This window comes from Podarcis pityusensis, assembly GCF_964106645.2.
Source record: "Podarcis pityusensis genome assembly, chromosome: 5".
NCBI classification, from domain to species: domain Eukaryota; kingdom Metazoa; phylum Chordata; class Lepidosauria; order Squamata; family Lacertidae; genus Podarcis; species Podarcis pityusensis.
The window spans coordinates 28161428-28177724 of NC_138032.1; the positions used below are offsets into that span (position 1 = coordinate 28161428).

The 16297-nt window shown below is 40.2% G+C and overlaps 1 protein-coding gene across 1 annotated transcript in view; it reads left to right on the top strand.

Annotated features, from left to right (window-relative positions):
• PID1 (phosphotyrosine interaction domain containing 1) overlaps positions 1–16297 on the top strand; it is a 100915-nt gene that overhangs the window by 20784 nt on the left and 63834 nt on the right. Inside the window, exon 2 of the mRNA XM_081007015.1 lies at positions 11285–11431. Coding sequence (XP_080863141.1) covers positions 11285–11431 — 147 coding nt within the window. The remainder of the gene's footprint in view (positions 1–11284; positions 11432–16297) is intronic.

Genomic DNA, 16297 nt, shown 5'->3' on the forward strand with positions numbered 1-16297 from the left:
TTTGTTTGTTCCATGTCCAGAACAGAAATCAATCCAGTGAATATGATTGGTATTTGCTGCTGCTGTTGTTTGCAGTATGTAAATGATTCGCAATTGATTCCATTTCTATCCACCTCCCAATTTGCATTGTGTTTCCTTTGCATTGAAATGAATGGGGTGGAATAACGTAATGTAATGACAGCGTAACTTATGTAGTTTACATAATTAGTTACGTAAATTATGTAAGTTAGTAATTCTGCCACAGCAGGCAGTAAGATGAATTATGCAGTTTTGGGTGGAACAAAACAGTGCTGCATGCGATGAATAAATGGTGGAAAGGAAAATGATGCCTTCTTATATCCCTAATGGAGAGGCTATTAAAATCAGAAAATACACAAGAGTGCTTTTTCAGGAAGAAGTCTTAATAGTATAACATTTGTTTAGGCAAGTGCTTTTCTCAAAGACCCTGAATTTATTATTTTACTGAGCTAAATATTTCTTTGCTGGATAGGTTCTATCTCAAACCATCTAATCAGTCTACTAGATATGTATGTTTTTCATTTACAAACAGTATTATTCAACACTCTGTTATTTTTAAGTAGTTGAGAAATGGCCATTTAAACTGAACATTGAAACTTGGAGTTACTATGACTGGGTTCAAACTACCTTTTTGTACAATAGGTGAAGTAACTTTTTATTTTAAAGGGTTTAGTTTGTTTGTTTTGCATTCTAATCTATGAAAAGCACATTACACCAGTTCCCACACTTCCCGGAAAATGCCCCACTCATGACCAAAACACAGAAGAAGGAAAGGCAGCAAAGGGGAGGTCCCAGAGATGCCTAGAAGTGGAGAAAAGAACAGGATCTCCTCTGTTTAAAGATGTGGGAAGTTTTGATATTATGGCAGCATGCTACTTGGTTTTTGAGATCTTTGCCATTTTTTCTTGTGAGAGATCTTTAGGTAGTAAAATTAAGAAGAAGAAAGAGTACACATGGAAATTGTGTTCATTGATCCTTTAATCCAAAGTATAACTCAATTCAGAAAGTTTGCCATGATAATATCACAGAGTATACTTGGGATTTTAGCAGTTGAACTGTAAGGACTGCCACAGGGATGTTCTCTTATATGACCCCATTTGGATTGAGTGGGGAAGTGTGAAGTGCACAGAAGAGGTAACTTGAGCAGGAGAACTTCCTGGCATCTTCCACCCTTGATAATGAGGCCGTTGTTTGTGTGCAAGCTGTTCACACCGACCACTTTCTCACAATACATAATTTGTGGTCTTGTTCCTTGAAGATGGTTTATATCAAACAAAACTGCCATTCATAAAGGGCCAAGCAAATGTAGTAAAACATGATCATAGCTGGGAATTGCTGCAAACTATGGATTTATGTCAAGAATGTTAATGATTTGTTTATGAATAAGTGAGCCCATAGTATTGTGAAACATTCTCAGAATTGCTGAATGGACAGTTTAAACTGAACTGAGACAATTCCTGAGCTAAATAAGCTGTATTGGTTGTGTGTGTGAAAGAACTGGTTGCAGCTAAGTTTATGGTTTTAATAAACAGCACTTTCTTTTACTCAGTCTGTCCAAATTATAAGTTGCTGCTGCTCACATATAAACATGGGTTTTCTATCTTTTTGTTTCTCAGCCCATAAGGAATAATTATGAACATGTACCCTTGCATATTGTAGATGATTAAAGCTGCATTTTAAAATCTAGCTGTTAAGAATCCTAGCATTTTAGAAAGCCCAGTATGGATTTGGCTACTAAAGCAGTATTCCAGAACCACAGTGAAGATATCAGCTTTGAAGTTTATTAACTAATAAATTATCATAAACTTTTAAAAAGATTATGAACTGCAAATTTCATTAAAGCAACTTGGAAGTCTTCCAGGGCAGAAATATTTTATTCTATATCCAGGAGCTATGGCTATGTGAGCCAGTAAGCAATGGGGGCAGCACATTCCAGGAAATTGGTTATTTCAGGAATATATGTAGAAAACCCCTTATGTGGTTGGCATAATCATGAAACCCTGATGCAGTTGTAACTCTATATATAAAGTCCTTATCAGTGACGATTTTGCAGAGTTTTGCAGCTCACTTGCCAGTAAATGGTTACATCAGAGACGTGCTTTACTGATTGGAACAGCTATGTACAGATTGGAAATGAAGCACAACTTGTTTTTTCCTATATGGCTGTCCTGTAAATACTGTTTCCGCACTTACTAAGCTGATGGTTCCTGGAGTATGTCGAGATTTGAATGGTTTTCAAATATGTATAACTTTGGCAAACCATCTAGACAACATTTCCGTAGCCTAGATGAGGACAGGGGGTAAGGATATTAGATGCACAGGCAGTGCTCTGAAGTAAATTGGCTAACTATGAAATACTTTCTTCTTTCGGTGCCAAAGACGAGACATTCTGGAGCCAGTTTTAATACATCCACTATATTTGAGCAGGCCAGCATCCAGAGGCATCAGACTGTCCCTTCTAGTCTAGATTCTACTCATAGTATTGAGAGCTTAATTTTAAAACATGCTGAAATGAATGGAAGCCTGTCCATTGATTTGGACCTTTGAACTGGACTCATTAATAGTACTTATGGATAAAATAAAAATAATAATGTTTGAGGTTATTGCTGCAGTAATTTCTAGAGGCTGTTAGTGGGCCACTTACCAGAAACAACTTCTTATAAAAAAACTTTCATTTCAAAGTGTATAAGAGCTGCTCTGCTGCATCAGAGCAAAGGTCTATTCAGGCATGCCTGTTTTCTCCCAGCCTGAAAGATGCCCATGGGAAACCTGGAAGCAGATCACATTCTATATTTAGCATTCAGGCCTTTAAAATGCTTTCCATCAATTAAGTGAGGCTCACAGGTATACAGCTTCCCAGGCCCTGCAATCCTTTCTTAAATGTTCATGTTATGCTGGCCATTTCCTTTGCTATAGGTATTGGGACATTTCCTGTACAGTGAACCCTTTAGTTATGTACTGCTCTGGATACATAACTTTCTTGTTACAAGCGTGGCAAACATGGAAGTGTATACTTCCGGGTTTTGCCATGCGCGCATGCGTAGAAGTGGTGCCTCTGCCCACGGACTTTTCGGGTTGCGGACGGACCCCCGGAATGAATTTGATTTGTATCCGGAAGGTCCACTGTATATGATTCATTCAAGTACAGCAGTGAAACTCCTCCAAGACCCATTTTGCTGAAGAATGGTATACAAATTCACAAAATGTGTGGAACCTGTAACAGAATGTAGCAGCCTGGCTTGCTGATGTTCAGTGTTCTAGCCGCTCTATTCCATTTCCCTTCACCTGCTCCAATTTTGCCTGTTACTTGTGTATCTTTCTTTTGATACCCCCTTCCCAAAATAAGTGAAATTATTTCCAGAGAGTTCAGAGTTGCCTAGCCTTGTTTGCTTTTAGCAGCAAGTTCCTTCCCACAAGTACCTGGTGAAGAGACAAATGTGGACAGGTCGTAGTATTCTGGAGAGTTGATGGTTTGTGGTGTTTGGAAAAGTCAACAAAATACAGTTAAGAGAGCATTTTTTAAAAATCCACTTTAAGATACTTTTGTTCTGTCTTCCTACTAGCTGTCTCTTGAATATCCAGAAATGGCAGTGGGTGATCAGAGGTATGCAAGTCGAAGGTAGATTGTATTTATCACATAACTCAATAAATGCCCACCATGTTTTGTTTGTGCATTCACAGCAATGAATGTTCCATGATTTCTGGCACTTCTGTCATGGTACTTGCCACAAACCTTTCAAGGTTTGTGTTAAAAGACTTTGCTGTGTCTGCTTAAAGTGCTACAACTGCTAGGGGGACAGAAGGGCTGCAAGGTGGAATCCAACACCATGGAGCGGCAAGAGTGTTGCCTCCCTGGAACAACTGAATTTTGCAGCATTTTAAGAGACTCATCTGAGGAAAAGGGTTGCAGCGTTGGTTCATTTAACGAGAAAGGACCTTATTATTTATTTATTGCACCTATATCCCACCAATTCTCCAGGGAGCTCAAGGACCTGGTGTACATGGGTCTCCCTGCCCTCATTTAATCCCTACAAAAACCCTATGGGGTAGGTTAGGCTGAGAGACAGTGACTGGTCCAAGGTGTGACCTTCATGGCTGAGTGGGGATTTGTACCCTGGTCTTCCAGGTCCTAGTTTGACACTGTAATCACTACTGCACACTGGTTCTCCAAGGTGTGCTGTGTTGGCTGAGATACAGCCTTGTAAGGGCATTCATAATAATTGATTTAACAAAGGTGTTTCTATGGGCTTCCAAACTCCCCTCTCAGAGTTCGAACTTGGAGTGGACCTTTCACTAGTTGCACTTCAGAAATAGATAAACTCAGACTAAGATTTAAATAAGTCTACAGCTCAGTCTGGGTGGTTAGTTCCACCCTCCACCCCAGCGGATGAGGTGCTTCTGGTTAATTAGGCCTTGCTTGTTTCAGCAGTTTGATACTCTTAAGGCATGGGGAAGACATTGGTCCCATCAGCATTTTGGGACTAGAGTAAGTGAGTGGCAATGTGACCTCAGGTCAGGGAGGTGTTGGCAGAATGGTCTTCTGTGCAGGAGCTCCTGGTGCAATTTCCTCTAGTCCTTTGATTCTTCAAGTTAATGCATCATTCCTTGAAAAGGGGAAGTTGGGACACTTGGTGACAGGGACAAATACAAGTTACACCACTCGCCCACCCAAACTTTTAGTTTCTTTGAAGTCCAGGATCATAAAACATTATTTTTTTAACACATTTTTAATGATTTTGAAACAAGTACAATAACTATTAAACACTTATCTGCAACACGCAGTACCATAAGCTCATGTTCTCACTCATTGAACCATAGCCTTCACCTGAGTTTACCAGGATGTTGTTATTTTATTTTTCTCAGTGGCTTGGAGAGCAGATGACTTTGAGAATGCTCAACTTCTTGTGCTGTCAGTTTCTTTCTCTTCTTTTATCTTTTCTCTGACTCTGGATCCTAGCCAGTGAATTTCTTTATAGAAAAAGACCCTCCTAATATAATACAATACAGCCCCAGCTGTTAGGAACTACTCTTCCCTCAGCAGGTTTTCAGACACCCAAGCATATCTTGCAGCATCATATAGCACAACTTGTCCCTAGACTTAACAGAGATGTAGCCTTACATCTATGTTAGCTAGAGTTATTTGATCTCTGCGTGATTTCCTAATTTGGCTTCTTTGGGAGGCTTCTGAGAAACTGTAATCTTGACTAGCCTGTTAACATTTTCTTTATCCCTCTATGCTTCACAATGCTACCTCCATTTTTAGATGGTTTTTCAAAGTCACCAGCAGAATTCCACAAATTGTTTTCTGGAGCTGAGGTGGTCTGTCTTCCAGAGCTGCTAATGCTTAAGGTTTAAGCCATCGCTTTAAATAAGGACCTATTCATCTTCATGCACTATTCCCACAACCCAGTTCCAAGAAGTACCAATGTGAGTGCTGTACGTATGCTGTGCAATTGAAACTTGTATGGCACAAGAAGTAAAACATAGTTGGGCACTCATTTTTATTTTACATTATTTACCCAAAGTTTTGCATACTTATTTAAGCTGATCGCATACTTATTTAAGCTATTTGGACCTTTGCATCAGGCAAATATTAGACCATTTTAGAAGCATGGGGCTTTAAAACAAATGAAGTCTGTTCTTCCTTGAACCTAGATAGTCAATATAATTTCATTTCCCCATGCTTGAAAAAGTGATGGTTTTACTTTGTGATGACTAGTAAGAGATGCATGAAGAAGCTTTGAAGAAAACAGTTCATTTGCATTTGTTTTCAATAGCAACTTCATTGATAATTTCCCCCCGCCCTGATAATCAGATGTGGTTGTTCTCAGCTGATACTATAAATGCTGAAATAAAATAGTTGAAAATTAAATCAATGTTACGTAATGCTTGTAGCTGAGAAAATATGAAATTGATATTCTCCCTGGGCCAGAACTCCACATAACATGAAACTTCTTTTGCATTAGTCTATCTCTTTCCCCCAACTTTTTGCTCACTAGTTCTGAGAGATTCATGACTCTGTATGGTAAAAGATCTGATCCAGTAATCTTTCTATATGCATGTTTAGAGGATTTACAGAAACACTTTGGAAAAGCATGTATATTTCAAGACAATCAGACTTTGTTGGGCAACTTTACACTCCAACATTTCATTGAATTTGATAGAGTTGTAGTTATTGTTCCTGAGTGATACAAAAGCATATGTATCTTGCAACATGTGCTGCACCAGATCTTGGGCTTGTTTAAGATTAACTCACTACTTTAGATTATTGCCAAAATCTATAGAAAAGTAATACAATAGTAGAAACCTGCTTCTACCCCCCTGACCCAAATTCTGATGGTGATCTGAGGGATTAAAATTAAGGCATCCAAGAAAATATGGATGATGCATCTAAAATCCATAAAGACCATAAAGGAAATCTACTTTCTAATGGGAGTATGTGGGGCGGGGAGATGGCTTTAACTTTGATGAGAGGCTGGTTTTCAGTAGTTTTACATCCTGAATTAACAGCTAGTTTTCTTAAGAAGCTGGTCTCTCTTTTTCTGTGGAAGCTGGAAGACACCTCAGACTCCATTTTAGTGTTTATATGGAGTAGCTTGGCAGCTCTGCCTCCCTAATCTCCTCAGAAAGCATCTCCCTCTTCCTTTCCCCTCCCTAAATAAGGTTGTGCCATGGTTGCCTTGGCCAGTCTGCCAAGATGAAGCTATATAGCTGAAAAGTAAGCATAGCTATACAAATAGGTCTCTTCTCTAATTGGCTATACTTATCTCTACAACATATTACCTGTCTTCATTTGTGGCTTTATAACATTGTGCAAGACTGTATTGGTTGGAACAGTTTGCCTTCTAAATATATTTGGCTGTGATATTGGGGCTAATAGTTACATATCAAAGTAGTAGCAAAAGACCAAAGTATGTGAAATGTGATCTGGCTGAGTCGATAACGTGAGGAAGATGAAACGCTACGTAATTTAAAAAATGTACATATTATGTAAACATTCTGTTGAACTGGTGATTACTTTATCATTGACTATCAAGGTAAATGGACAACTTTTCAAAGTCAGAATTAAAGTCAACACATTTGCTGTGGGTAGTAACCTACAAAATAAGTTAATATTCATGTTTCAAATCCCAGACATCTGCCTGGTTTATACTAATGCTGAGCAGCTGCTGCTTTTCTTCCTGGATTGGAGGAGCAGGTGTATGCCCGTTTCTGGTGGCAGAAAACTCACTCTGAATCGGACTGAACACGGTTTAGAGCTGAACGTCAAGCCAGCAATTGGTGATAGTGATGGTGAAGAGGACCTTCTTCACCACCTCTATTGCATCTGCAGAAAGCAGCAGCAGGAGACTCTTTTAGGTAGCAGTCTAATAATGGAACCACCTCCACCACTGGGGCCTGGTGAGGACCCCAAGATCTCCTGCAATGATTTTGCAGTTTTTTTCAGATAAAGTCACTCAGATTCGGAAAGAGGTAGACTTCACTGTGGTAGCAGGACCAGGGCAGGAGAGTGCTAGAGTCCTGTCTAGTCAAGTTGCATGGGATCAGTTCCAATCTGTTATCTCTGAGGATGTAGACAGGCTGCTTGGATGAGTGAAACTGACTACTTGTCTCCTTGATCCTTGCCCATTCTGGTAATTGGGAGTGGCCACTGAGGACATATAACACATGTCCTGAAAGACCTATGTTGGCTCCCAGTACATTTCCAAGCACAATTCAAAGTTCTGGTGCTGACCTTTAAAGCCCTAAATGAGCTTGGTCCAGTATACCTGAAGGAGCGTTTCCACCCTCATCTTTCAGCCCGGACACCGAGGTCCAGCTCCAAGGGCCTTCTGGCAGTTTTCTCACTGCGAGAAGTTAGGTTACAGGGAACCAGGCAGAGGGCCTTCTCGGTGGCACCCACCATGTGGAACGTCCTCCCATCAGATGTCAAGGAAATAAACCAACTATCTGACGTTTAGAAGACATCTGAAGGCAACCCTGTGTCGGGAAATTTTCAATGTCTAATGTTTTACCATTTTTTATGTGCTATAAGCTGCCTTGAGTGACTGGGGAAACACAGCCAGATGGGTGGGGTATAATAATAATAATAATAATAATAATAATAATAATTAGTAATTATTTCCTCAACTATGTATTTCAGGTAGCATATAATGTATGTGCATCATGTGTACTGTGACAGTGTCCCATCTGCCCAATTTACTCCTCACAGAAAATGTTTTTGAAAACTTATGTTAGCATTTTGGGTGTTTATGTGCCTTGCCTAGGGTGCAAAATAGCCTGGTACTGGCACTGGTCATAGGTGCATATGCTCTCACCATACAAAATGTCTAAGGTGCACATACGCCTTCAGCACTGCTAGAAAGAATAATCAACAACTGTTTTTTATACCGCATGATCACTGAAGTTTTTAAGCAGTGTTCATAAGATTACAAAAATCATTCAATGGGCAAAATCAATTAAAATCATAATAAAACAGAAAGCTTGCTTAAAAATGCCTGCTGAAATAGAAATGTTTTTGTCAAGCACATGGAGTTCAACAAGGGACTAACTGATAATATAAATGTGCTTGTTTGCTTCCGAATCTTCTTCCATATAATTTTTCTAGTTTAAAATTGGGAAGATGAGAGAAGATTATATTAGCAGTTATGCAGCCTGGCTCTGGCAAAGGCTGCTCTCAGTCTTATGAATCACTACCAAAATTAGGTCTGGTCTGGACATATAAGTTAAGATCAGAACAAGCCTAGTGTATGAGAAAAGGATGGCAAGCAAAATGTGTGACAAGGAAAGAATTTAGTACCAACTGCTGACTTGAAAGTTTGATGGGAAATATCTTCGAACTAATTTCAGTGTATTGGATTAACATCAACCTTAATCATTTTCTTACTTTTGTGGAGGTTTTTGGGAAACTGAACTGCTTGCACAAACAGTAAGCAAATATTGTAGAATCTGTAGCATGATACATGAGTAGGATGGCAAAGCAGCTATTACTTATGCACACTTTTCATGTTTATGGTTTTTCAAGTGTGTAACCACTTACCATTATGATAGCTTTATTTATTTTGGTCTGTGGTTAACTTTTCATTCAAGAACTTTTCATACTGTTTTGCCAGGGTCACCAATATTGTGTTTATGTAAAGTATGCTAAAGTTGCTGAGAACTTCTCATGAAATTTGTATAAAGAATTCTTATTACATGGCTTTTGTAAATAAAGCATCCATGGGACATCTGTGATTACATAAAACAAAAATAGATGGGGGACACCGAAAAAAGATATAACCGTGTAGTTTGTAGGCTTAAACTTGAATGCACACCAAAGTGTGGATGCTGCCTGCTGGGGCTGCATTGCTTTTAGTGAAATGCACATATTGCACGTTGAACTGTATATTCTGTGGAGAGTTATTCAGTGCAGGTAGATTGCATGGGCACTCAGACACGCAGCATGCCTTTGATGCCCTGTGCCACAAACTAGATATAATGAGCACTCATATTGGAGTGCTCTGTAGACTGATAGCTGTGGTCTTATATATACTAGCCTTTTGCTCTCTTTCACTCTTGTCTGATGTTCCTAACCCTTCTTTTAGACTTTCTTTGCTTCTTTTGGATTCTTATGGACGTTTATATATATTTTCTGTTTTAACTCATTTTAGTGGTTTTTTAAAAGTAGATTTTAAATGACTGTACCCCTCCTTCCTTATGCTGGTCTGTGACCGTAATAAAGTGTTGATTGGTGATGGACTGGTAGTTTAAAGGCCCTTTTGAATGGTGGGAATTCTTGGAGAAAGTGAACCTGAGAATGCATAATGTTATGTGCTTACCACTGCCAGTGCCGGATTTATGTATAAGCTAAACAAGCTATAGCTTAGGGCCCCACTCTCTTGGGGCCCCCCAAAAAAAATTAAAAGAAAAAAATCTGGATACTTCTTCTTAACTGTATTTCAGTTCAACAATTACGTTGATAAAATACATACCGTACATGCCGGCGTATTAGGCGACTGGGTGTATTAGACAACCCCCCAAATTGGCAGCTGCAATTTGGGCGTTCATCTTATAAGCCCAGTTGCCTAATACGCTGGGCAGCTCCGTGCCGGGAGAAAGCCGCCTGGTGTGGAGCGGAGCCCGCCACCGGCTGCAGCTGCTTCAGAGCCGCCGCCGCAGTGGGCGGGCTCTGCTCCGTGACCCCCAACTATTTAACCTCTTTTCTGGGGTTAAAAAGTCATCTTATACGCCAGAATCTACGGTTTTATTTATGTGCAAATGGCTTTAGATACCTATAAGGTCCATAAATTACCATGTAGCATATAATTCAACACAAAAAACAGCAACAATTTGTTGTTGATAAAGGACAGCTGGACCCATTACCTTCAGTAGCTTAGGGCCTCATCAAACCTAAATCTGGCCTTGACCACTACCATGGGTGGTAAAAATCTTGAGCTTGACTTCCTTTTGGAAGAGTGCTTGCTGGAGACATATGGTATTTTGAAATATTTGATTTATCTACAAATATACATATAGACCATAGATAGAGGTGGGAAGCTCCCAGTTTTGGGACCAGAGGCAGCCTTACAGGGCTTTCCTGTTTGGCTTGCTAACCTCTCCCTAGTCCCCAGTCTTCTCAGGCCTATTTCCCCCACTAGTGAACTATTTCCCGCTGATCAGAGGAGTGGCGTGGGGTAGGGATGGGGGAGGTCATTGGAAGGGCTGCTCAGCTGTTTAGTGGAATCACCTCAGAAGGAAGGAAACAAGGAAATGGCAGAGTCTCTTTGCAGAGCTACCAATGGAGTTAGTCTGGTTTTCCTGTCCCTTCCTCCTCACTAAAGCTTTCTGTGGCCCCAGAAATGTAAGATATGGCATAACAATGTAAGATATGGCATAGAAGTTACAGAGGAAAGGGGGAATTGATGGAAATCAGAGGGCTACCTTCCATGAGCTCAAGAGCATTCTACTTTCACAAGAGTAGGTTTGGATCCAAACCAGTCTTTTCAATGTCCTGTGTTATGTATTTTCTCTCTTCCTCTCTCTCTTCATTTGTAATTTGAAAAATGAAAAAGAAAAGCATATATTTCAAACCTCCCTATCTTGGATTTTTACATGAACTTAAAGCAGTTTTCATTCCTTCCAGCATTGTTTCCATGTCACTGCACAGATCATTAGAACAAGTCAGGTAGAAATATTGACCTTCACGTTCATTGTCTTGAATTTAAACACATAAATTCTGCAAAATAAAATAAAATCTTCTGTCTTTTTTTATTCTGTTTTCATTTAGCACTTTCAGACCATGTTGAAGACTAAGCTAAATGTCTTAACCCTTCGGAAGGAACCTCTCCCCACAGTGATCTTCCATGAGCCAGAAGCCATTGAGCTGTGCACCACAACTCCATTAATGAAAACCCGGTCACATGCTGGATGCAAGGTATCTAATAATTCAAAATCCAGGCAACATGCCTGTTGTGGAAATATTCTGCACCAATAGAGAGACCGTTGAAAAGGGGTGAGAAATTTAAACACCTATAGTATTTGAACAGCAGTATTCAAATATTTGTTCAGGGTGCTAGATCCAGGCTAAAGTTATGCTTAGAATAGGCCCATTGAGTATCCTAAGTCTTGCTGATTTCATTGGGTCTGCTCTAAGCATGTTATGGGTCTTAGTCCAACCCATTAAGTTCCACAAAATTAAAAACAGAATGTTATTAAATCTCAGAAAATTTTACTGTGAAGCAAATTCACTCTGCATGATCCCTGGACTGGTACGAACCATAATCATATCCTCTGTTAGGTTAGGTTTTTATTTTTCTTTATTTTAATTTGGGCAGATTCCTCACTGACAGATGAGGAAGCTGGAACCTAAAAATTGTTGACCCCGTGAATCAGAGGTAGGAAAGTAGATCCAGTCAGTGGGCTGGATTCTAACTTCCCCTACTCCCTGCAGTGTGTGGGATCACTTTCTGGTCAGTCACACAACATTGCAATGATGTCAAGCAGATGACACATGTCAGTGTTCTAATGAGATTGCTGAAACTACCGTTCATACAGCAATTTCCTTTGAAGGTGCGTGATCGGCCACAGGAACGCACCTTCAAAGCGGGTTGTTGTCTCTGCCAAACAGGCATTTGCCAGTTACAAAAAACACCTTTGAAACCTCCATTTCCCACTGCAGTGCAGCTGATCCCATTGGGGCTCCCTGGGACAGACACTGAGTCCCATAGGATGTCAGGTGTATGGCAGGAGGGGCTGTTTGTGAGGAACAGCTTCACAAGCCAAATTAGGACCCGTTCCAGGCCTAATTGGGTCTGTGGGCCAGAGGTTTCCCATCTAGGCCTTGAAAGATTCTTATTTTAAGAACCACACAGAATCAATTCTTAGAGGTTGAAACATTTTAAGAAATACACTTATGAATAATAATGATAAAAAATTGGCAGAAACTTAGCATGTTTAAAGTCAGAGGTTGCAGTCCCTGAGTAGATGGGCTGCGGAAGACATCTCTACCTCAATACCAGGAAGGTTGCTGCTAATCAAGTAGAAAGTGCTGGGCTATGTGGACACAGGTGAGAGTGAGGTTTCCATCAGTAAAATGGGGAGGGAAGCAATATGCAATGATTCCCCCTCCCTCTGCACCCCCTGTAAATCTGTTCTGGAGTGTCCTTTATATGGGGAATGGTCAAATATTGCTTCTCTCTTAGTTCTGTTGATGCAAGCCTTATTGTCAGCTGAGTGACATGTTTGGCTACAACCCTTAGCTGTATAAGCCAGTTTCTTGCCCCAATTTTTATCCTTTATTCTAACAAATTTCATTTGGTTGGTCCTTACATTTGGGGGTTCACTCATGGAATGGAGGGGAATCTTTAGCTCAGTAGGTGAGACTGTTTGTAGCTCTGTGGCAGAGTACGTGCTTTGCATGCAGGTAATCCCACATCCAGTTCACAGCATCTCCTGGCAAGGCTGTGAAAAAACTTCTGTCTGAAACCTTGGTGAACTGTTGGCAGTCAGAACAATGGTCTGGCTATGTACAAGGCATCTTATATCCTATGAGAGGCAATTTTTACCACTTGCCCCTGCAGCCTCTTCCTCCACAAACATCTGCTCTGGAGAACTGGGGACCCTCCAGAACAGAATGGGAGGTGGCACAAAAATTGCAGGGTGAAGGGAAAGCTCTCTTTTCTTTGTGAAGGAGTGTATTGGATACAAGCCACTAACTTGAGTCACCGTTTCATTAATAATAATAATAATAATAAATTTTATTTATATCCCGCCCTCCCCAGCCGAAGCCGGGCTCAGGGCGGCTAACAACAATCAAATAATCAAAAAATCAAATAATCACACAATCTAAAAATATTTCATTATAAAAATTAATTAAATCAAATTGATGGCAACCAATTAAGCAAAGTTCTGTGCAGGTTGCCAGAGGAGGGAGTCAGGCTGCGCCCTGATCAAAGGCCTGGCGGAACAACTCTGTCTTGCAGGCCCTGCGGAAAGATGTCAAGTCCCGCAGGGCCCTAGTCTCTTGTGACAGAGCATTCCACCCATTATTGTGTCTTTACTTTCTCTGTCAAAAATAATTTAAAAATCTCATGTATTAATGGGAAAAACAGTTTATGTGTTTATACAGTCAGCTCTGTTTATAATATTTAACTCTTCAGAGACAATGTAGCTGTGGAAATAGGATCATGAATTTGTTGAGACTTGTACCGTCTTAGCAAAAAAGGGCTCTTATGCATTAGCATGTTTGCAGAGTCAAACATACAGTAAAATGTATTGTATCTTCTGCTATTGAACTTGAATTCCACATTAGCATTCTTCATAATCCACACCCACTTCAGCTGACCACACCCACTTCCTGGCATATGGCCCATAGGAAGTTGTCCAAGGCTGAAAGCAGCCTGCAGACCAAAAAAGTTAGCCACTTCTGCACCTAGGGAGTTTTGGATTATTAACCTTTCCTTCTGGGTCCTTGAATTCTGCAGTTTGTGAACTGCTCATTTCTAAGGAGAGTTATATTTATTGTATGGTTGGGTCCTACTGAGCTTTAATGTTCATGGGGTTCTTAGGATTGAGCATTTCCAGAAGAAAATGTCAGAGGAACTGAACATATAAATAGTAAAAGATAAAACAATAGGTGTTTTCGTAGCAAAATATGTTGACCTTGAAATCAGCTACCAAGTTGGGGTTACCTGTTTCCATGGGGGGAGGTCTTGAATGATTTCTCAAACTCAAAATGGTAAACATAACATATTCACTGGACTGCACCAAGCAATAAAATAACTTTGAGCTATTGTGGTGGCAACACTGGAGACCAAAGTGGCTACTGGATACATAATAAAGAAGGATACATTTATGGATACAGTGGTGCCTTGCAAGACGAAATTAATCCATTCCGCGAGTGTCTTCGTCTAGCGGTTTTTTCGTCTTGCGAAGCAACCCTATTAGCGGCTTAACGGATTAGCGCTATTAGCGGTTTAGCGGCTATTAAAGGCTTAAAGGCTTAGCGGATTAGCTGCTAAAAGGCTATTAAAGGCTTAGCAGCTTAGATAAAGGGGGGGGGGAGTGAAAAAAAAATCTCAAGACTCGCAAGACATTTTCGTCTTGCGAAGCAAGCCCATAGGGGAATTCGTCCTGCGAAGCAACTCCAAAACGGAAAACCCTTTCGTCTAGTGGTTTTTCCGTCTTGCGAGGCATTCGTCTTGCGGGGCACCACTGTACATCATAATGAAGGAGGTCCAAAATGGTGCCCATTATGGCAGAATGCTTCTGTGTGTCTGTCAGAGTAGCTGAGTTTTCTCTGTGGGTACATATGGATTAGCTAGTTGCCCAATGCTTCAGTCCACACTTAGTCACTTTTTGTTGAAAGTCCTTATACTCTTGTGGTTACCCATCACTATGAGATTGCAGGTGAACTATCACAGCTACAAAGAGATGAACCCTCCCCAAAACAGTTTGGCTGTTGATGCTTGACATGGGATGGGTTGGCTCTTGTTTCAAAGCAAACTTTAAGCCATATGGTATGGCCACAGAGATCACTCCAGTCTCAAAGAGGGAGCATTTGTGATAGCCACCAACAGAAGAGATTTGGGGTGGGTGGGAAGAGAAGCAAACCACCATTTAAGTAAAACAAATCATAGTCTTTGACCTATGTCCTGGCTTGTTAAAACAGTTTAAGGCTTAGCATTTTATTCAAAAGTAGTCAAAACCTATGTTACTCGAGTTTAGATGCATTTTATGTATGGGGTGGTTTGCATCATAAGATTAAGAGCTAACCATGCTATACTTTTTCTGTTTTTGGTACTGAATCTCCTTTTTATCATGCAGCTAAGTCAACAAGCTTGGTCCTTTCCCCTTGTCTGCAGTTGTTTCCAACTGATGTTTTAAACTCTGTTTTTTGACACTAGTAGAAGAACAGCACAGGTTGCTATGAAGACAAAAATGGCAAAACCTGAACAGTGAAACAGAATATCCCAATTCTTCATGCCTCTATAAATAACAAATCTCCATGCACAATATTCTGATTGGGAAAATGGCCAAGGAGAGAACAGGTGTCTTGGTGTGTCTATTTGGCTTTGACCAGCATCCTAATTATTTATTGATTTCCAAAGTGTCAGAATATATTGTGTGAAAATTGCTGGCAGAGTTTGTTAATTTTCATTAGAAAACACTTTCCTTCTACTTCAGAGGCGCACAATTATATTTAAATTTGACGTTTGAATTTCTTGATATTAAAGGTAGCATGTTCCACTTATAGTGTTCATGCTAGTTTCTAGCAGTTTCTTTACATTAGACAAGAACTAGCACATATTTACTATAAACAGCAGTGAATAAATTATGGTTTGACTCTGAGCTGCCACCTCAAAAGTGCAGCTTACAGGTTAGATAGTGGTTTTGCATTGTGTCCCCTTGCACCAGGTCTGGCAATTCACAAAGCTGTTGGCATTTTCCATTAGCACTTCTATACTGGTCTCTTTCCACAATACTCCAAACTGTTTGGAATGTTTCCAAATAGTTAATCCACTTGGGAGATTTCTAGAATTACCAGCAACAGATATTGTCAGGATATGCTAGCCCTGTGCTACTCTGAAAGCTCAGGTGATGTAGTGTAAATAGTGTTGACATTCTGTAGAGCAGGGAAAGTCAATGGGTTGCCCTTCATATATTGTTGGACTCCAGTTCCCATTTTCCTTGATCATTCATCATGCTGGCTGGGCCTGATGGGATCTAGAAACTAGAAAACATATTGACGGCACTACATTTAATTTCCTTTGCTTCAGAGCAGGCTTCTTCAAGCTTGAAT